The sequence below is a fragment of the Erinaceus europaeus genome, unplaced genomic scaffold, assembly GCF_950295315.1.
Source record: "Erinaceus europaeus unplaced genomic scaffold, mEriEur2.1 scaffold_555, whole genome shotgun sequence".
Lineage (NCBI taxonomy): Eukaryota > Metazoa > Chordata > Mammalia > Eulipotyphla > Erinaceidae > Erinaceus > Erinaceus europaeus.
In genome coordinates, this window is record NW_026647443.1 from 60,513 (window position 1) to 81,568 (window position 21,056).

General features: G+C 40.5%; 1 protein-coding gene across 4 annotated transcripts in view; it reads left to right on the forward strand.

Annotated features, from left to right (window-relative positions):
• The window catches only part of LOC132536337 (uncharacterized), a 44,075-nt gene extending 23,030 nt beyond the window's left edge, over positions 1-21,045 (forward strand). The window contains exons 4-15 of one of the 4 annotated variants that reach the window (XM_060184008.1): positions 392-460; positions 5,413-5,508; positions 6,948-6,998; positions 8,591-8,655; positions 9,038-9,062; positions 10,316-10,387; positions 11,008-11,040; positions 14,900-14,979; positions 15,638-15,662; positions 16,818-16,885; positions 18,782-18,806; positions 19,960-21,045. In XM_060184008.1, coding sequence (XP_060039991.1) covers positions 392-460; positions 5,413-5,508; positions 6,948-6,998; positions 8,591-8,655; positions 9,038-9,062; positions 10,316-10,387; positions 11,008-11,040; positions 14,900-14,979; positions 15,638-15,662; positions 16,818-16,885; positions 18,782-18,806; positions 19,960-20,060 — 710 coding nt within the window. In that variant the 3' untranslated portion in view covers positions 20,061-21,045. Of the gene's footprint in view, positions 1-391; positions 461-5,412; positions 5,509-6,947; positions 6,999-8,590; positions 8,656-9,037; positions 9,063-10,315; positions 10,388-11,007; positions 11,041-14,899; positions 14,980-15,637; positions 15,792-16,817; positions 16,886-18,781; positions 18,936-19,959 lie in introns of those variants that run through there. The other 3 variants (XM_060184007.1, XM_060184010.1, XM_060184009.1) reach the window with 3 other exon arrangements.
• Positions 21,046-21,056: the final 11 nt, after the last annotated feature.

The following is a 21,056-nucleotide window of genomic DNA, read 5'->3' on the forward strand; positions in this document are numbered from 1 at the left end:
GTGTCTCTCTTTATTTCTCTCTCTCTATCACCAATCCATGTTGATTTCTGGCTGTCTCTGTCCAATAAGAAAAAATATAATTAAAAGATGAAATAAGCAGTAATGCATTAGAATGTAATACCTGGATTATAATGTAATCCCATCCATGAGATTGGCGCAGTGGTAAAATCCTGTAAGACTTGTGAGGAATGAACTGACAGTATGTGTGGGTCTCCTGAGGCGGAATAGGTGAAGATGTTAGTATTGGGTGTGAAGCTTCTCTGTCATTTAAACAGTGGCATGTAGTTCCTTGTCATGAGTGGAAGGTACTTGGTAGTTTTCAGATGTTTTTCACTGCAAAGCCTGGGCTGAGTGTCTCCTGTCTTTTCTCTCCTCTTTTTGCCCCATGAAGAAGGAGAACAGGCTGCCAGCACTCCAGTGCTTGTCTTCGGATCCAATGACCTGTATACTCCAAATTTAGGTAAGTCCCTCTGCAATACTTAGGTTATACAATACTGTGTCACTTGTGTTTATTATGAAAATGTTTTACCAGACCCTTTGTGTCTGGTTAATTTCACATCCCTCAAAATAACTGCCTGCAAACATTGTCCATCAGTATAGTTCCCTTCCTCTACCCTTTGCACAGGCCCCAACCCATCTGTCTACACCCCTACACACCCCACCCCTATCTGTCTCCCTTTTGTGTATTCTCCTTCAAGTGTGCTGAAATTGGCCTCAAGTTTATTAATGTTTCACCCTCATTTTTCTTTTCTTTCTTTCTGGAAATCCACTTATGAGATCATCTCACTTTGCCATCTTCTGGCTTATTGCACTGATCCTTGCTAGATTCTCTCATGTGTGGCATCAGACAAGATGTCCTAACAGCTCACATCTGAGTTGTATTCTGTATGTGTGTGCCTTTAAAGATAATACTGTAGAGCTCCCTGAAGAACTAGGTTCTTGGGTTGATGAGATCCAAGAGATACCAGTTAGGAAAACTCCCTGAATATGGATGACAGGGGTGTGGGGCATTGAGTTAGACCTTCTGTTTTTGAGAGTGTGAATGGGAGCTGTGACACCAGAAAGACAAAGAAAAGTATTTCAGTTTCCTTTTGTTCTCTCCTATTTTAGTGCCATGTAAGGAAGAATTCTGCCTTTAATTTCATTGCAAAGAGCTAGAATGGTCTGCTCTGCTTTGGGAATTCAATGTGATCACACATGGAGACCAGAAATATTTCTTGGCTACTTTAAATCATGGGGTCCTTGGATTTATTTAGATAGAAATCTCTAGGAGTGAAACAGGAAACTATTAGGGTGGGTTCAAATTGACCTGTAGTGAAAACATAGGAAACACAACTCTCACATGCATTTGGACCAGAAACACAGTTTTCTCATGTGCCAGGTGTGAGAGTTAGACACAACAATCTGAGCTCTGCTGATCATGGGCAGATGTCAGGTGCAGTTTGTGGGAACTAATCAATGCAGTGTTCATGGCACAGCTGGTTTAGAATGCCCTAAATTCCTTTGGCTGATAAGCCCTCTCATGGTCATTTGGGTTGGTCATGTGAAAGCAGGAGGGAGAGGGTGAAGAGTGATAATGCAGAGGAAGATGACAGGGGACCATACTTCTCTTCCTGGGAGTCTTTGTTTAGCAGACTCTGTATGGTGTTTAGGATCAGGAGTTGAGACATGGACAGAAAGTGCTGCACCTGCATTTATGTTTTCCTCTTTGTTCCATTACTTAACTAAGGCATAAGTTCTTTCCTAGAAGTGTTGGAGCCAGAACATTTGATACAGATAGTAATCAGGGATCTTAAATGAGGTTCTAATGCTTGGCCTCAGTTTCTCTGGGGTGTCTCAGAATGAGATGTCTTCCACTCCCCAAGGAAACAAAAATATTCCTGTCCTAGATTCCCAATTAGTACAGGAAAATGGACAAGACACTTCAAAATTCCAAATAACATTTCCATGAATGAGGATGGATTGGCTCCGTTCCTCACCTGTGCCCCTTGATGACTGATGTGGAAATCATATGTAGCTCACAGATATTCTCCATGGTGATGAAGCATCAGGCCTGTGCCAAGATGCAAAGTCCATGTCCTTAGTCCCCTGTCCACTAGTCACCCAAGTCCCCTTTCTGCTTTAACCACTAATAAGAGTCAAGCTTATTCCTCCAGATCTCCTAGTACCCAAAAATTTTATAGCATTGAAGAGTCACTGGTATCATTTCCTGCAGATCTAGCATTTACAGAGTTGTTTTTTTTCCTTCTCATACTGAAACTAATTGCTCTAAATGGTTTCACATGACAGGCAGAGGACTTAGGCAGAGATCCCAGGCTCAGCCAAGTGCACTTCTGCTTTTCTAGGTGTTTTGTTCAAATAGAGTATTTGTGTACAATTGTTTTGTGGTTTTACCGTTTTTGGTTAGGGGATTTAATAGATCTATATTCCCACTTTGTTATTCGTAGCATATATATTTCATAGCATCTTCAGGATTGATTTATTATAATAGCTTTATATTTAAAATATTTTATTTATTTTATTTTAATGAGAGACAGATAAAGAGAGAGGAGATACAGAGTGAAATACCAGAGCACTGCTCAATCTGACTCATAGTGGTACTGGAGATTGATTGAGACCTTGGAGCCTCAGATTTGAAAGTCTTATGTGAGAAGGTTTTATGCCTCCATATAGTCTGAATGACAGTGCAGCAGGATACAGTGGTCTTGGTTGAAAGCCTTTCTCATTGAGTGCTCAATATATACCTTGCCATTCTCTTCTGGCCTTGACATTATCTTCTTGCCTTTAGAGTTTGTGTGGAGAAATCAGATAATCTTGTGGGTTTTCCTCTGTAAGTGACTCTGTGTTTTTCTCTTTCAGCCTTCAGGATCCTTTCTTTACCCTATTCCTTTTCATTCTAAATATGGTATGTCTTGGTGTCTTTAGTTCTGGGTCAGTTCTGTTTGGGACTCTCTTGGAATCTTGGACCCTTATGACTTTTATGTCGTTTATAGAGTATGGAAGTGCTCAACAACTATCCTCTAGAATGCTATTTTCCCCTTCCTCTCTTTCTTCCTCTTGCAAGCCAGTTAGGTATATGTACATCACTTGTTTTCAAGTCACCCCATGTTTCTGTTGTTTTCTGTATCTCTTAATCTCTTTTAGTTTTTTTTTTTTTCTTTTTAGTTTCCTCTAATTGATCCTTAGTCTTGCTAATTCTGATTTCTGCTTCAATTATTCTGCTCTCTTTCTCCTCTGGTGTTTTCTGTAGCTCAATATTTTGTTACCCAGTTCAGATATGTATATGTTTGTTCAGCTAGTTGTGTTCTTACCTCAGCTACTTCAGTTTTCATTTCTAATTACCTCCATGTAGTGTTTTCTTTGAGAGTCTCATTTGTTGTTTCCCCATTTCTGATATTACTTTCAGAAGCTTTCCTCAATCCTGTAATTATTGCATCTATTAGTGTTTGGATGTTTTCCTCATTCATATTTGCTTCTAGCTTTTTTGGATTTTTTTTCCGGGCTTTTTTCCTAGTTCATTTCTCCAATGTTTCTTTTTGATTTGACCATTATCTTTGGTGTGTTATGAATTTTACACAAAATAGCTCCAGTCATGCATGCAGTTGGTTAGTGTTCAGTACTTATAAGAAATTTACATAAATTTCCTGGGTGTTGATATTTATATATGGTGTGAGGTGGTTTCTGGTCGGTTGGTTCCTGGATCCTTGAAGCTGGTCGCCTCTGGCCCCTGATGTGCTTCAGTACTGGGTGGAGCTGTTAGTCTAATGTTGATACAGCTGCTTTTGCAATATGGAAGGTAAGGTATGTTCAAACTGAAGAGAAAAGTGGATTGGAATAGCAAGATGGCACCTCCTTATGTTGAGAATAGCTTTTACAGGCTTGAAGGGTCCCCCATCACTACTTTTCAATCCACTGATCACAATTCCCTGGATTGACTTGTGTCTAAGTAATGTACTTAAGAGTTCACAGTTGCAAATATTAGCAGTTGTTTTCCTTTTACCTCAATCCATGAGGTGAAGCACAATGAATTTTAAACCATTGTGATGTTGATGGAATTTTGTATGTTATCCCTGTGGGCTATGGGATCCTGAGGGCTTTTTAACTGTAAGTAGATTTTTCAGCTTAATCACTCACTGGAGACCAAAAGATAAAACAGGGTGAAAGATAAGATAGCACAATGGTTATGCAAGAGACTCATGCCTGAGGGTCCAAAATCCCAGACCCAATTCCCCTGTCCACTGCCAGCCAGACCCAAGTAGCACTCTGTGGCCCAGTGAGTTTCTGAATAAATTCTGGTTATATTTGTTGAGATTTGAGGTGATTCTTCACCATTTTTCCTAGCTGATCAGGAAAACATTGCAAAATGGCTCCTACTTTCTAGCCACACTTCTTGACCACTGGGAGGGTAGATTTCATCTTGAATCACCTGGCCATTCTGTGACCTTGATACCAATATCGGGTTTCCCTGCTGCTGTTCCATCCTCTAAGGGGAAAAAGCAATGGGGACTCACAGTTGTAAATTAGCAAATTTTAGATGATTTTCTCCTCCCTTCAAAAGTGTTTCTATTGGTAAAACTCACACCAGAAGTGATAGGTCAGCTGGCAAACTCTGACTGGTACTAGCCACTCCTGAATATGCCTAGGAATCTCTCTCTCAACCCCTCTCTGTCAATAAGCCACACATTTTTGCACTCACCTGTGGCTTGGTGGGTATTTGAAGAGATCCTTGTCTTGTGGAGTTCTCAAGTGATCCTTATTGCTTTTCAAGCATGAAAGTCATGAGGCCTTCTCCCCAGCCCTGATTTTTTTTTTTAATAAGGGAAACACCTGTGGACTTTGGACAACTTCTCCACTCCCACTCCTCCTCTGAGAACTGCTGTTCTTTACTACATCTGTGTGTATTTCATAACTTTAGATTCTCCATAAAATTGGCTGTGGTATTTCCTTCAGAACCTCACTTCTATTCCTGAGCATGGTGTTCATTCATGTTTCACAAATGAAAGGTTACTAATCTTTGTAAAGACTTTTTTTTTGTAAAATGCAGTATGTCTTTGTCAGATCCCTGCTGTGGGACTTTGGTATGTTTCATGGCTTCACAATTGTGAATATTGTTGGGATGAGTTGTGGAAGGCATAGATCTCTTTTTAGGTACAAATGACATTCCTTAGAAGTGGATAGTTTAGTCAGTAGCAGTTTGCTTGATAATTTGGGGAATGTCCAAATGTTTTTCAATCTATAACAGGCTACCTGTCCTATTTGGTTGTTCACTTCAGTCAGATATAAAGGCCATTATGAATGTGCTGGGACAATGTGATCAGGTTTTGTGTTCAAAGAGATGCTTACTATTTTCTGTGTTCTAAGGGATGCCAATAGCTTTCTCTATTTTCATTTTTCCATGAATGTTTATTGAAGAGGAATCCAGCCCTGTGTTCACATATCCTCAGAAGTGGGCCATTCCAGTCAGGGACTGTCTGAAACCTCTGTCAGAGAAGAACAGTTTGATAAACGGTGTGTAGAAATGTTTTCATTGAATTGTTCAATGGCCATTTTTGTAGTATGTTCATTGTTACATAGTTCACACAATGTTAGACAATTTTCTGGAGTCATGGAAAGTCAGGAACTCAAACATATAATGTATAAAGTACAGAAGCCAAAATGTAAATCAGACATGTGGCCTCAGGCTGATTCTCTGAAATGCTCAGCTGTACTTAACACACTTAAAAGGCTCTCCCTGACCATGGGGACCCGCCCAGCTTGTTCCACAGTCTGTATGTAATTCTGACAATACCTGAGTCCACAATGAGCCCCCTCCCCCACTATCCTTCATTGCAAATGGACTTCCTGTTCATAGCCCCCATGGGAGCCCTCATCATATTAGTAGTGTGACAGATCACAGAAGATTCTGGGATTCTTGTCACCTCAAAGATATGACAATTATGAAGTTCCAATTAGAAATATCTTCACTTGTAATGCTAAGTTATATCTCAGTTCCTAACACCAGGTCATTAAGTGAATAAAGAGATATTTAGTGAGTTTTTTTCCCTTATAGCTGTGAGCAATAGAAAGGCTCAAATCCTGAGAGACATAGTTAGCAGAAATAGGAGCTCACAGCAACATTTTGTTATGAAGATGCCATCAGCATCATTGTCTCAGTGCTGTTGTGGAGCTGTAGGAGACAGAGCTCTGCTTTACACATAAGAAGATAGAGTAGCTGCTCATCCACTTCTAAACTATCCTGAAGCTCTTCTTATTTCACTGGATGCACTTTGCTGGGATAGAGGGACTTTTACACAGTGACTGACTGCACTGACATGCAGAGCAAAGAATGTGCCAGAATAATAGTGTATCTACAATAATGACTTTCTACTTTAGTGTACTACAACCTCCCACAATGAATTGTTTCTCTAAAAACTGGAAAGTGATTGAGAAATACAGTTCTAGAATGTCTTTATGTAACTGGATCCTGCCCATGAATTTAGCTCTATGTTAAATCTGATAGAAATTGTGATAAAGGTATTGCCAGTATATGGTTGCACTGGGACAGAAAGACTTGAACATGACAAGCTGATGTAGCACTTAAGGCTTCTGGGAGATATGGCTAAGGACTAACAGTCAATAGTAAAGACTCCTTCCCCCCCCCACAAAAAAAAAAACAACAACAACACTGAGCTGGACCTCCAAAAAGCCACTGAGCTGATGCATCTCTCTTATTTGTAATGATGGCATGTAACTGAATCTCCTTTGTGGATGATTCTCTGCTATGGTTTCAGATTAAGTTTTCCTGTAATTCAGTGTCTCAGTTTTTTATTTATTTATTTATTTTCCCATGCCTGCCTCCCCTAAGATGCTAGCATTCAGTTGCTTGAATTTGCAATCATAATTATACCTCATCATTTTGAGTGTGTCTGGCTCTGCAATAACTTTCTCATTCATTCGTGTCTTTAAAGATTGCATTTTGGAGTCACTTGAGGATTTGCCCACAAGTGAAGAATTTCCAGGTAGGAACAGCCACTGAGGTTAGTCCTATTGGAAGGAGATACAGAATTTCTACTGCCATTTCTGAGGCCAGGAGTGAGTAATGAGTCAGATAGAGAAAGGAAATAACAGTGAGAATCAATGTGGGTATATATATTTTTTCATATTGCCTGATATCATAGGATGAAGAATTACGTCCTAGGTGTCAGTGCACAGTTTATATAATAACCATCTTTTCTTGCTTTGGTAGGTAACTAAATATCCTAAGAGTCCTATCTTTGCCTGAGCATTTCAATCTGTTGGTTATCTTGGTTATATTTGGTGAGAAATCCCTGAAATGAGGCACATGCTCATTAGTTTGGGTTTCCTCCTCACCTGTCATAGAAAGAATCTGAAGACACCATCTCTTTTTAAAATTTTTGGGGTTAATTATTTAGAGTAAACAATAAATACAGTTGTTGATATAAGTGTAAAGTTTCTTAGTTTTCTGCAAAATGCTGTAACCCAATAGCTGAGTCCTCTTCCACCATCACATACCAGGACCTATCCCCCTCTTCTAGAGCCCTTTGCTTTGTTGCAATACACCAAACAGTTCAAGTTCTGTTTTCTGTTTTCCCTTTTGTTCTTATTACACAAGTCCTATGAGTGAGATCATCTTGTCCTCATCCTATTCTTTCTGTCTTGTCTTACTTAACATGATTCCCTCAAACTTCATCCAAGATGAGGTGAAAAAAATGAATTCTTTATTCTTTTTTTGTGTGTGTGTGGTGAAGTCTGACATTTATTTTATTTTATTTTATTTTATTTTATTTATAAAAAGGAGACACTTGACAGAACCATGGAATATATCACAGTTCTTTTGAATTAAGAGAAGGATGTTTTATAGTGTAAATTTCTGAAAGTTATCATTATGCTATTTGTTGAACTCTTTCCCTAAACATTGTATTTAAATAAAATTACATGATTAAGATAATTGAAAGTATCTGGGGAAATGCATGAATGACCCGTGTGTCACAATTTGTTTAGACTTTCTTATCCAAAAGCTAGTTTTATCAGGCCTACAAGAGGGCATGAGTTGACAGGGGATAAAGGGATGCTCAGTTTTGAAATAATGGGTTAGTTGCATTTTGTGTGTCTAGCTGAATCAAATATTTCATCATAGGTTGCCCAGTTAACTTGGGAATGTTATCCTCACCATTGTCATTGCTCACAAATATGAGCCCCCCCACTTTGCTAAGTTGTATACTTTCATACCTGTACATGTGTATGAAAGTAGTATTTTTTGAAAGTTCACTTAGTAAAACTATCTTAGTTTCTCTTAGTAAAACTACCTGTAGTTCATCCATTTTCTCCAAACTGGTGAAATATTTTTTCAAAGGCCAAGTAATATCCTATTGGGCATATACCCTATAACTTCATTTTCCAGTCATATTGGTGTGGTCACTTAGGTTTTATTTCACATTTTAATTATTGGTATGTTGTAGCTATGAATAAGCAACTGCATATACCACATAGTAGTGTTTTTGTTTCCTTTGGATATGTGCCCTGGAGTGGTATTATAACCTTCCAGTTGGAAAATGGACTGACTGTTGCTCTGTCCTTCTATCTCCATTAGAGGGTTCTGATACAGGTGTCTTCAGTGGTGGATCAGAGGGAGATGTGTCTTCATCTGACACTGAGGTAAGCTCACATGATATACAAATATTGTTACTTGGATTCTTTTAAAATTGAGTTTCACTTATAGAACTATGACTGCATTCATATTAGACTATAATGGTAAATGTTGTCTGCTTGGTTAGTAATAGTAGATGAAAATTAGTAGTGGGATGAGAAATTTTGCTCAAGAGGATTTACCTGATGGAATTAAAAGTATTGTGTTATGCATGTATCAGTGGACTTGAGATGAGGATCCTCTAAGGAAAGCTCATGCCTTTCCCTGGGGTCTGCTCTTGCTTGGTAGGGGCCAATTTGCCTCTATTTGGTTTGGAACAGTCACCTACAGATCAAATACACAGGACACAAGATGCTCAGGTGCTCACATTGTTTTCTGTTTTCGTTGCAGGTAGCACATACTTCTACCTCAAAGAGTAAGTGTTCTGGGCTTACACTCTTGCTGAGGACAATGTGAGGTCTTGGTTGGGGTGTGGGGGGTGGGCAGTCAGTGCTTGGTGGTGTCTTCACTCTGGAGAGCCAGCCTGGTCCCAGGTCTCTGGTAGGAATGGTGGTTGAGGAGGTGAGGAAATAGCACATTTCTTATGAAAGTGATGTTCAGACCTCTCAGTCCATGGAGACATATATTCTCTAAAATTATTTGCACTGGAGGTGGGTATCTCTACTATTTCTCTAGTCATATGAGTGTTTGTATACATAAAAGGGAGTCTGAGAAAGAGAGTACAGAAAACTAGAGATGTATGTTTCTCCAGGTGAGTTTTCTATTACTTCTCTGCAGTTTCTTGTGTATCACAGGCCCCACCCAACTGTGATCACCCTACACAGCTTGCCTGCTCTAATTGGCACTGTGTTGTCCTCAACACACTCCCACCTGGAGGGCTGGGTATTCTAGCAGCCAGCCAACTTCTAGAGTGTTGTTATGCAGCATGAATGAGTAAGGTCTGATTGCCTATTGGAATGAAATTGTCATCTCAGTGTGACTCGCAGTGTTCATGGCCTGGATTATTGACCTGTACTTGTCATTTATTTGGGTTCTGAGTCAATGTGCAGTGGAGTCCCAGCCTCTTTCTGATAGCCTTGAAGTGCCTGAGCCTGCAGAGATACCTATATTTCTCAGTGTAAGGGTCACCTCAGTGCTCAGTCAGTGTAGAAATAAAAATATTTCCCCATAAATATTACAACATTCGAGTGGAAATGAACCTTGGTCCCTGGACACTTTATCCCCAGTTATAACCATAGTTGTTGGATGCACCATGAACATCTTTGCCTTTTAGAAGCTGAACAAAGAAGAATGAGAATTAGGGAGGCCAATTATTTTATTTTTTAACTAGAGCAGGGGATTGAACCTGGGACTTTGGAGCCTCAGGCATGAGAGTCTCTTTGCAGAACCATTATGCTATCTACCCCAACCCTAATTTAGTTTCTTGATAATATGTCCTGCTTTGCTCTAAGTAGACACATTTCTGGCAATCACACATACAGGATGAGAAGAAAATTAGAATTTGGTGTATGATTTGCTCGGTGTCCAGGATGCAGCACTACTCTTGCACCTCTCTTGTGCACCTGGGCTAGCAAAATATGTCCTGAACCCTTTTCACCTCCTCCTTGAATCCTCCAAGTGTTAGAACAGCACTAGCTATATCCTGACAGTTCTTCTTTGTCTTCTTAGAGCCACTGAAGAAGCGGTTTATAAAGGTGAATCTACGAAACCAGGCGAGAGATGGAAGACTGAAGGGAACTGAGAAGGTGAGCTTTCCCTTCCAATTAGCAGGAGAGGACTGGTCTTCCTGGGTCGTTTCTTTTCCAATCAAGTTCAGATGATCCTGACCCTACATATTGCAGAGGACAGGTACAGTATCCAGGTGGGAAGTACTGTGGGAGCGTTTCTTGCCAATTATGGCTGACTCCAGAGAACACTTTGCCCAGGAACACCTATCCTGAAGGCATCCTTGGCAGGGGTCCTTCTCCTCTAGGGCAGCCTTTCTTGGTGGGGTTAGAAGTGGTCAGTTTTGTCCAGGTGGCCTTTTAATTCATTCCTTGCTTAGTTCCTTTCCACATCAATCCTCTGACTTGCTCTGTTCCCTCTGAGCACAGATTTTCTAAAAACCTGGAACAACAGAACAACTTTGTGCAGGGGGCTGGAGGGATAGCATGATAGTTATGCAAAACATCTTTCATTCTTGAGTCACCTAAGGTCCTAGGTTCAATCCCCAACATCACCTTAAGTCTGGTAACACACACACACACACACTCACATACACACTCACATACACACACACACACACACACACACACACACACACAATCTTGTGCTCATTGCACACCTTGTGTCTGAGCTCATAATCTTCCTTCTGTAATTGCAGGTGGTGCGGATATCTAAATTATCGAAAGATGGTAAGTGTTCTAGTCACTCATCCTTCAGGGAAAACTGGGAAATCCCAGTAAAACAGGTCATTCTGACTATGAGACCTTTGTATGATGTTATAGGTGTGATGAACAAGGACCACCATGTCCTTTATCTTATTGGGAGAATTAATGATTTACAGTACATACAGTTGTTTATACATGTGTAAAATTTCTCAATTTTATTCAAAACACATGCCTAACCTAGATCCTGTCCCACCATCATGCCCCAGGATCTGAAAGGCTTCTCCCTAATGAGTCCTTTGCTTTGGTGCAATACATCAAACACCATCCAGCTTCTGCTTTGTGTTTCCCCTTTGTGTTCTTATTTCTGGACTTTATCCATGAGTGAGTGCATCCCATATTCATCCTTTCCTTTTTGGCTCCTCACTTAATGTGATTCCTTCAAGCAATATCCATTGTGAGGTGGCTAATGGGAATTTTTCATTCTTAATAGCTGTGTACTTTTCCATTGTGTACATATACCACAGCTTTCCTACTACTTCAGCTGTTATTCGACAGCTAGATTTCTTCCAGGTGTTGACTGTTATAAATTGTGCTGCTGAGAATATAGGTTTACATAGATCTTTTTGGATGAGTGTGTTTGAATTCTTACAACATTATCTCCAGGAGAGGAATTGCTTGACTATAGGCTAGGTCCACTTCTAGTCTTCTGAGAGTTCTCCAGACTGCTCTCCACAAGGTTGGACCAATTCACATTCTTACCAGCAGTCAAGGAGGGTTTCTTTATGCCCCACAACCTCTCTAGATTTTATTTCTACCATCCATTGTGATGTATGTCATTTATGTTGGAGTGGAGTATCATCTCATTGTCTTTATTTGTATGTCTCTGACAAACAGTGACACTGAGCATTTTTTTCACATGTCTGTTGTCCTTTTGGGTTGTTTCTTTGGTGAATACTCTGTTCACATTTTGTCCTCTTTTCTTTTTTATTTTTTGGATAGGCTAATTTAGTTTTTTGTGGCTCAGTTTGGAGAGCTCTTCATATATTTTTGTTGTCATCCCTTTGTCTAATATATGGTATGTAAAGAGAGAGCTATTCTGGAAGGAGTCTGGTTTTGTTTGTTTGGTTTTTTGCTGTGTACCTTTTCAATTGATACAGTCCCATTGATTTTTTTTTTGTTTTTGTCTTCTTTGTAAGTGTACTTGAGTTGCTAAAGATGCCAAAAAATGTTAGATGGAGAAGAGTTCTACCTATATTTTCCTCTAAGTATTTGGTACTTTTTGGTCTGATATCCAAGACCTTGGTCCATTTGGAGTTTACCTTTTTGTGTGGTGAAATGTAGTGTTTCAGTTTCATTCTTCTACATGTTTCAAACCAAATTTTCCCAACACCATTTGTTGCAAAGATTCTCCATTTTGTATTTGAAGCCGCATTGTCAAAAATGAGATTTCTATAGGTGGGGGCACATCACCTCTTGAATACCTTCTTACAGGTATCTACAGCCATTAGTAGGAGGGGCTGTGCTCATAAAGTACATTGTTTATATATGAGCAGTTCATTATATTGAGTGATCCCTCAGCGTGAATTCATCCAGTATCACTGGAGAACACACTCATTTAGAGAAGAAAACTCTGTTTCTAAATATTGGGTTTGATTCTATGGTACAACATTATTTAATATTGAATCTCCCTCCTAGTGGCTTCTGACATTCTCTTAATGCTTGTTGAACATGACTGTAATGCAACATCACCTGAAATATGATTTAGAGAGGAGAAAAGGGGCTGGGAACAGTCACCTGAGTGAGGCAGAGTTGTCTAGGCAGCAGGTCAGGCCCTTTGATCCCCATCCTGTGCACTTTTCACACTTCCACTCCCTGGGAGAGTCTGAATCTGAAACCAACAGCAATTCTGACATGAACGCCAGCCTTATGTGAGGCCTTGCAGAAGCTGAGTGTGGTCACCGCATCCATCAAGCATCAACCCTTGTTTTCCCCTTGGTGTTGCTTCACTCCTGCTCTGCTCCCTCCCAGTCCTGTCGGTTGAAGGGCTTTAGATGGACCCTTTGCATGTCAGCAGAAGGTCAGGCTAGGCTCCTTCTCTGCTGGGGAGCCTCTGCCTTAGCCAGTGCTGAGGAACCTAAGCAGAGAGCAGCCTCTAGGCAGAGCTAAGAGGGTTCCAATCCCCTCTTCCCGGGAAGGATTAGCATCTGTCCTGAGGGAATGTTATCAAGAACATGCATTGGGGTTTTCTCAAAGGGTCACTGACCACCATTACTGCTGTCACAGGGTCCCTGTGGTCAACCTGAAATGAGAAATGATTTGGGGGGGGAAATGGCTTACAGGGTCCTTGTTGTTATAGGGATGCAGTTTCTTATCTTCCCAGGATGCTGTCTGCACATCATTTCCACCACAAGCCCAAGAATTCTTCACCATCATGTCCTGGGTAGCTGACGCCCTCTCCTCCTACACCATCTCCACCTAGGCCAGAGATTTTTGCTCAGCAGCAATACACCTAATCCAGCCACTTTTCCTCCTTTGTTTCTCACTTCTTTCTTGACTTTTTTTTTATGTACCACCTTTAAATAAGATCATCTAGTATTCATCCTTCTCCTTCTGTCTTATATGACTTACCATGACTCCTTCCAGTTCTATCCAAGATATGGACAAGGAGAAGACTTCATCATTATTCAGTTATATGTATGTGGGTTACTTCTCTTGACTACTGTAAGTAACGCAGCTGTGAACACAGGAACACATATTCCCTTTGAGTGAGTGTTTCATGTCCTCTGGATGTATGCCTAGGTGCAATATTGCTGGATCATAAAGTATTTCCATTATTTGTTTAAGCGTTCTGCTTTTGATAAAAGCTGCACTCGTATGCATTCCTACCAATAGTGCACCAGGGTTCATGTTCATTATATCAAAGTGGGTATCTTTAAAATTCCTTAAATATCATTTATCTCAAATCACATGTGCAGTCCCCCAAAATGTTCTCCCCATCTCCTTTTCCATACACAGTGGGATTCAATTTGGAGCAGTTGGTATGTCAGTGGTGTGCAGCAAAATAAATGTAATTTGAGCTAATTATGCTTAGCACAATAAATAACAACGTGAAAGAAAACTACTGGTTGGTTTTGTTCATACGTGGAATATTGAGACTTGAAAACACATAAATTTTCAAACAAATAAACAAAAAGCAAAACAAAGTCTTTAATATCCTATGTCCCTACTACTTTTTGAGGCATGTGGTGATGAACTTTGGGTAAAAGAAGGCATAGAGCTTTGCTAGAAGTTGTGGTGTGGAATAAGTCTGCTGTAATCCTATTTAGCAAATTATTTTTAAATCATTAAAAAAAGTTAAAAGATATTAAAAAATAAAATGCTTGTATTTTTGAGACAAGTTGCTCGTTTCCCCCTAACTTTGGTTTTGTGACCAGGTTATTAACTATAGTCCAGGACAAATTATAGGATTCTTAAAGCAGAATGATTTAGGGAAAGAAGGGATACATAATGCACAGCAGGTCATGGTATCCATGGATTCCAAGGTGACAAAATCAGGAGAGTGAACACTAGGCCCAGCATCGACTATCTTGAGAAGGTAGTTGGTTCAGTCTTGATGTGGATGAGGAGGAGGTGACTGGTGTGGCTGCTGTGTGCACTTAGAGATACCTCTTCATTGACTGAAGAGCAGAGTTTCCTCTTCACCAGACCTTCTTGGAAGGAAGGAGGCTCAGAAATGGCCAAGTGCGTGATTATAACTAACCACACCCCTACAGTGATCTGTTCATGACAAGCTCTCTGCATAATTTCTGAGCTGCAACAATGGGTGACTGTCACTCTGTGCTTCTAGTTCCCAATAGGTGATTGTCACTCTCTGTGCTTTTAGTTACCTTCCTGGATTCAGATGAGGACAGCAGTGGATGCAGTAGTGACAGTTTATCCCATGTTTCACTACCTGGAATGGAAGTAAGCTCACCTGCCTGTCTGGGACATACTGTTCTCTCCTTGAATTCTAGTATTAAATGAACTTAATTGTTTAAAATATGGCAGAGGATGACTGGTAGCATATAGGTTGAGCACACATGTTGCTATGTACAAGGCCCATGCTCAAACCCTTGGTCCCCACACGTATGTGGGAAATATCACAAGCAGTGAAACAGTGCTGAAGGTGTCTCTTTGTCTTTTCTTGTCTCTCTCCCTTTACTCTCAGTTTCACTGTATTACCAAATAAAGGGTGGGAGGGTATGGAACATCACTGTGGGTGTGGTGTATTCATTGTACAGGAACCAAAACTCAGTGATAACATTGGTAGCAAAAAATATATATATATATATATATATATCAGTGTGGTATCTAGATATTTAATATGATTTTTTATTTGGAATTGAGGATATAAGATGATGACTTAAAAGTACTTTTCTCTCTTTGGGTTAAAAATAATGCCTCTCTGCTTCAGTAGATGTGAGACATCATCCCCTGGAGAAGGATCATGCATTTCCCTAGGGAGTGCACTTGCTTGGTTGGGTGCTTGTTCTCTTTGGCTTGTGACAGCCACCAAGGGAACAAACAACACAGGACACAAAATGCCCTAATGCTCACAGTGTTTTCTGTTCTGCCACTGTAGGCTCCAATCACCTCCACCACATTCAGTAAGTATTTTGAGCTGACTCTCTTGCTGAGGACAAAGTTGGTGCTTATTCATGCAGTGCACCCTTCGTGTCTTCACTCTGGAGAACCAGCTTGGCTCCGGGTCTCTGTGGGGAATTGATCTTGGGGAGGTAAGGAAATAGCAGATTTCTTGAAGAGAAATGTGATCTGTATCAATTCTTACTAACTCTATATATTCCTTATATTTGTTTACATGAGTCATAGACATTATTTTTAGTATTTATAGTTACAATTGTGAGAGTCTGAATGGGCAGAGATATAGATAGAGACCATGGAGAGGGAGATGTTGTACTTTCCCGGATTCACAATTGCTAGTGTCCTGTCTGTTCCCCTGTCCCTAGCATACTTCCACATGCTACATACAGCAGCCTCACTAACTGGCAGTGCCTCCACAACACTGCCACCTTGATGGGGGTGGGTATTCTAGCCACACTTTTGAGAGAATTTTATGAGAGGGTGAGGCCTTACCACTTAATGGAATGAAAACTGTGACCTCAGTGTGTCTCCCAATGCTGGTGTTCTGGACTAGTGGCTTTCAATTGCCATTCAGCTGGTGTTTGAGTCACTGTGAATCAGAGTTCTCTGTGACAGCCATGAAGTGCTGAAGCCATCAGAGACCCCTAAGACATACATTATAAATCAGAAGGTCATTCATGCCTGTGGTCAAGTAATCTGAGCAGAAATAGCATTTGTTCACAGATTTTTCATTAATCAAGTGAAATGCATCTAGAACCCATGAAATATTCTGGATCCTATTCCAGGAAGTAGAGGAACTTCATAGGACGAGGTGGTCAACCTTTCTCCATTTTTGGTCACTTAAGAGCTGGTGAAGGGAGCTGAGAATCAGGGAGATAGTTCAGTGTGTTGACCATATAATTGGCTTCTCTGTCTAAAGTCTTTTTATCAGGCAAACCACAAACCCCCAGGATAGGCACAACTGGAATTTAATGTTTGAGTGCATCAGTAGCCAGGTTGATATTTACTCTTGCCACTTTTGAGCAGTTTGTACAGAGGGTGTCAACATCCAAGTGTTATCCTCTTCCATATGTATCCTCCAGCTATCAAAGCCCCCCAATAACCCTGACCAGCAGCATCCATGTCTTGATAGTTATTCTGTGTCTCCTTATTGCCACTAGCTGAAGAGTTGCGACGGTTGAATCCAAGTTTCGAGACTGGTAAAGGTGAACCTCAGTTGACTACCATGGTGAGCTGCCTTTTTCATTTTCTCCTGAATTATTTCCTTTCCAGTCAAGTTCAGATGAGTTTGAAACTGCACATTGTAGATGACAGATAATAGTATCTAGGTGGGAAGTGTTGAGGCAGAATTTAATGTCAGTGATGGCTGACTCCAGAAAACTCTCTCAGTACAGGAACTCATTGTGGTGACACACCCTATGGTAGAGGTCCTTCACCATGTTGTTTTAGAGTGCTACCATACTGGACTGACTGGTCTTGAGTAGAACATCCCCAACATTATTTTTATGTAGATTTAATTTTTTAATTTTTATTTATTTATAATAGACTTAAATTTGTGCTTAATTTTTATTTTAAAATTTTATTTATAAAAATGAAACACTGACAAAAAGGGTACAACTCCACACAATTCCCATCATCAGATCTCTGAATCACACCAGCTCCCTGGATAGCTTTCCTATTCTGTATCCCTCTGGGAGTATGGACTCAGGCTCATTATGCGGTGCAGAAGGTGGAAGGTCTGGCTTCTATAATTGCTTCCCCACAGAACAGGTGGATCCATACACGCTGCCTGTCTCTCTCTTTCCTAGTGGGGTGGAGCTCTGGGAAAACAGGGCTCCAGGACACACTGTTGCGGTCATCTGCCCAGGGGAGTCCAGTTGGCATCATGTTAGCATTTTGAATCTGGTGGCTGAAAGAGTAATTAACATATAAAGCCAAACAAATTGTTGACTTATCATGAACCTATAGGCTGGAATAATGCAGATGAAGATTTTGCAGGGGTCGTGGGTGGTGTTTCCATTGGTAGATTAGTTAGGAGTCCTGTTTTTTATTTTATAGTTATAATCCAAAGGGCTTATGCCTATACTAGATTTCTTTCTTTTTTCTTTCTCTTTTTTTCTTCTGAGCCTGACATCTGATATGCAGGTGGATTAAAGTTATTGTCCAGGGAGATGATGTCATGGCTGTAAAAAGGACCAGAAAGCTGGATCAGGGAAGAGAGTAGCTCCCAAATATGGGAAAGTTGTATAAATATTTTTTACTGCAAATCTCATCAATTTTATCCGATCTGGGGCTCATATTCAACTTAGGAGCCTTGTGACCTCTGCATTCCTATAGATCTAAGCTCACATTGTGGTCATGAGTAGGAATGTTACAAGCTGCCCCAAATGCATGATCCATCTTCTTCAGGGGGAAGACAGAGTATGTCATCCAGCCTCCCTTCAGAGGATGGAACATTCTCTGCCACTGTTGATCCAAGTTGAGGGCAAGGTTCTATGGGGGCCCACAGAGGGGTCTGTTGTGTTATTCCTGATCGAGATAACTGGTAACAATGGAGAGAGGGATTTATTTGAGGTCAAGGCCCATCATATCTGTTTGGGAAGCTTAGGACTCCCCAACTAGGGCCCCAGTTGATGGCATCTCCAAATTTTATCCCCCACAAGCATGGGGGGGATTTTCACAGACAGTGAAACAGTGTACAAGGTGTCTCTTTGTCTCAACCTGTATTTTTCCCTTTACTCTTAGTTTCAGTCTATCTCACCAAATGAAGGTTGGGGGAATGGAATATCATTATGACTTTACTTGCACTACTAACCAGTGATAACCCTGGTAGCCAAAAAACTGTGTGGTGTATATAAGTTTACTATTTTTATTTGTATTTGGAATTGGAGGATATAATATGATGACTTAAAAGTATTTTTGTCTCTTTGGATTAAAGTAATGTCTCACTGCTTCAGTAGATGTGAGACATCATCCCCTGGAGAAAGATGATGCATTTCCCTAGGGAGTGCTTTTGCTTGGTTGGGCCCTTGTTCCCTTTGGCTTGTGACAGCCACCTAGGGAACAAACACACAGGACACAAAATGCCCTAATGCTCACAGTGTTTTCTCTTCTGCCATCGCAGGCTCCATTCTTCTCCACCCGAAATGGTAAGTATTCTGGGCTGACTCTCTTGCTGAGGACAAAGTTGGTGCTTATTCATGCAGTGCACCCTTGGTGTCTTCACTCTGGAGAACCAGCTTGGCTCTGGGTCTCTGTGGGGAATTGATCTTGGGGAGGTAAGGAAGTAGCAGATTTCTTGATGAGAAATGTAGTCTGTGTCAATTTTTACTAACTCTATATATTCCTTATATTTGTTTACATGAGTCATAGACATTATTTTTAGTATTTATAGTTACAATTGTGAGAGTCTGAATGGGCAGAGATATAGATAGAGACCATGGAGAGGGAGATGTTGTACTTTCCCGGATTCACAATTGCTAGTGTCCTGTCTGTTCCCCTGTCCCTAGCATACTTCCACATGCTACATACAGCAGCCTCACTAACTGGCAGTGCCTCCACAACACTGCCACCTTGATGGGGGTGGGTATTCTAGCCACACTTTTGAGAGAATTTTATGAGAGGGTGAGGCCTTACCACTTAATGGAATGAAACTGTGACCTCAGTGTGTCTCCCAATGCTGGTGTTCTGGACTAGTGGCTTTCAATTGCCATTCAGCTGGTGTTTGAGTCACTGTGAATCAGAGTTCTCTGTGACAGCCATGAAGTGCTGAAGCCATCAGAGACCCCTAAGACATACATTATAAATCAGAAGGTCATTCATGCCTGTGGTCAAGTAATCTGAGCAGAAATAGCATTTGTTCACAGATTTTTCATTAATCAAGTGAAATGCATCTAGAACCCATGAAATATTCTGGATCCTATTCCAGGAAGTATAGGAACTTCATAGGACAAGGTTGTCAACCTCTCTCCATTTTTGGTCACTTAAGAGCTGGTGAAGGGAGCTGAGAATCAGGGAGATAGTTCAGTGTGTTGACCATATAATTGGCTTCTCTGTCTAAAGTCTTTTTATCAGGCAAACCACAAACCCCCAGGATAGGCACAACTGGAATTTAATGTTTGAGTGCATCAGTAGCCAGGTTGATATTTACTCTTGCCACTTTTGAGCAGTTTGTACAGAGGGTGTCAACACCCAAGTTTTATCCTCTTCCATATGTATCCTCCAGCCATCAAAGCCCCCAATAACCCTGACCAGCAGCATCCATGTCTTGACAGTTATTCTTTGTCTTCTTATTGCCACTAGATGTACAGTTCAGAAGGCTGAATCCCAGTCTTGAGAGTGGTGTAGGTGGACCTCAGCAGATTGACATGGTGAGCAGCTTTTTTTTTTTCATTTTCTCCTGAATTATTTCCTTTCCAGTCAAGTTCAGATGAGTTTGAAACTGCACATTGTAGATGACAGATAATAGTATCTAGGTGGGAAGTGTTGAGGCAGAATTTAATGTCAGTGATGGCTGACTCCAGAAACCTCTCTCAGTACAGGAACTCATTGTGGTGACTCACCCTATGGTAGAGGTCCTTCACCATGTTGTTTTAGAGTGCTACCATGCTGGACTGACTGGTCTTGAGTAGAACATCCCCAAAATTATTTTTATGGAGAATTATTTTTTTTACTTTTTTATTTATTTATAATAGACTTAAATTTTTGCTCAATTATTGTTTTAAAACTTTTACTTATAAAAATGAAATACTGAAAACATAATAGGATAAAAGGTGTACAACTCCACACAATTCCCATAACCAGAACTCTGAATCACATCCCCTCCCCTGATAGATTTCCTCTTCTTCATCCCTCTGGGTGTATGGACTCAGGCTCATGGGGTGCAGAAGGTGGAATTCTGGCTTCTATAATTGCTTCCCCACAGAACATGGGCATTGGCAGGTGGATACATACTCCTTGCCTGTCTTTCTCTTTCTCTAGTGGGGTGGGACATATTGTTAGTGTCATCTGCCCAAAGAAGTCCATTTGGCACCATGTTAGCATCTTGAACCCATGGCTGAAAGAATAATTAACATATAAAGTCAAACAAATTGTTGACTTATCATGAACCTAAAGGTTGGAATAGTGCAGATGAAGATTTTGCAGGAAGAAGGGGTGGGGTTTTGATTGGTAGATAGTTATTATTCCTGTTTTAGTTATATTCCAAAGGACTTATGACTATACTAGGTTTTTAAATTTTTTTTTTCTGAGCCTGACTTCTGATATGCAGGTGGATTCAAGTTATTGTGTGGGGAGATGATGTCATGGTTGTAAAAAGGACCAGAAAGTTGAATCAGGGAGACAGTAGCTTCCAATTATGTAAATCTCATCAATTTAGCCCATATTCAACTTAGGAGCCT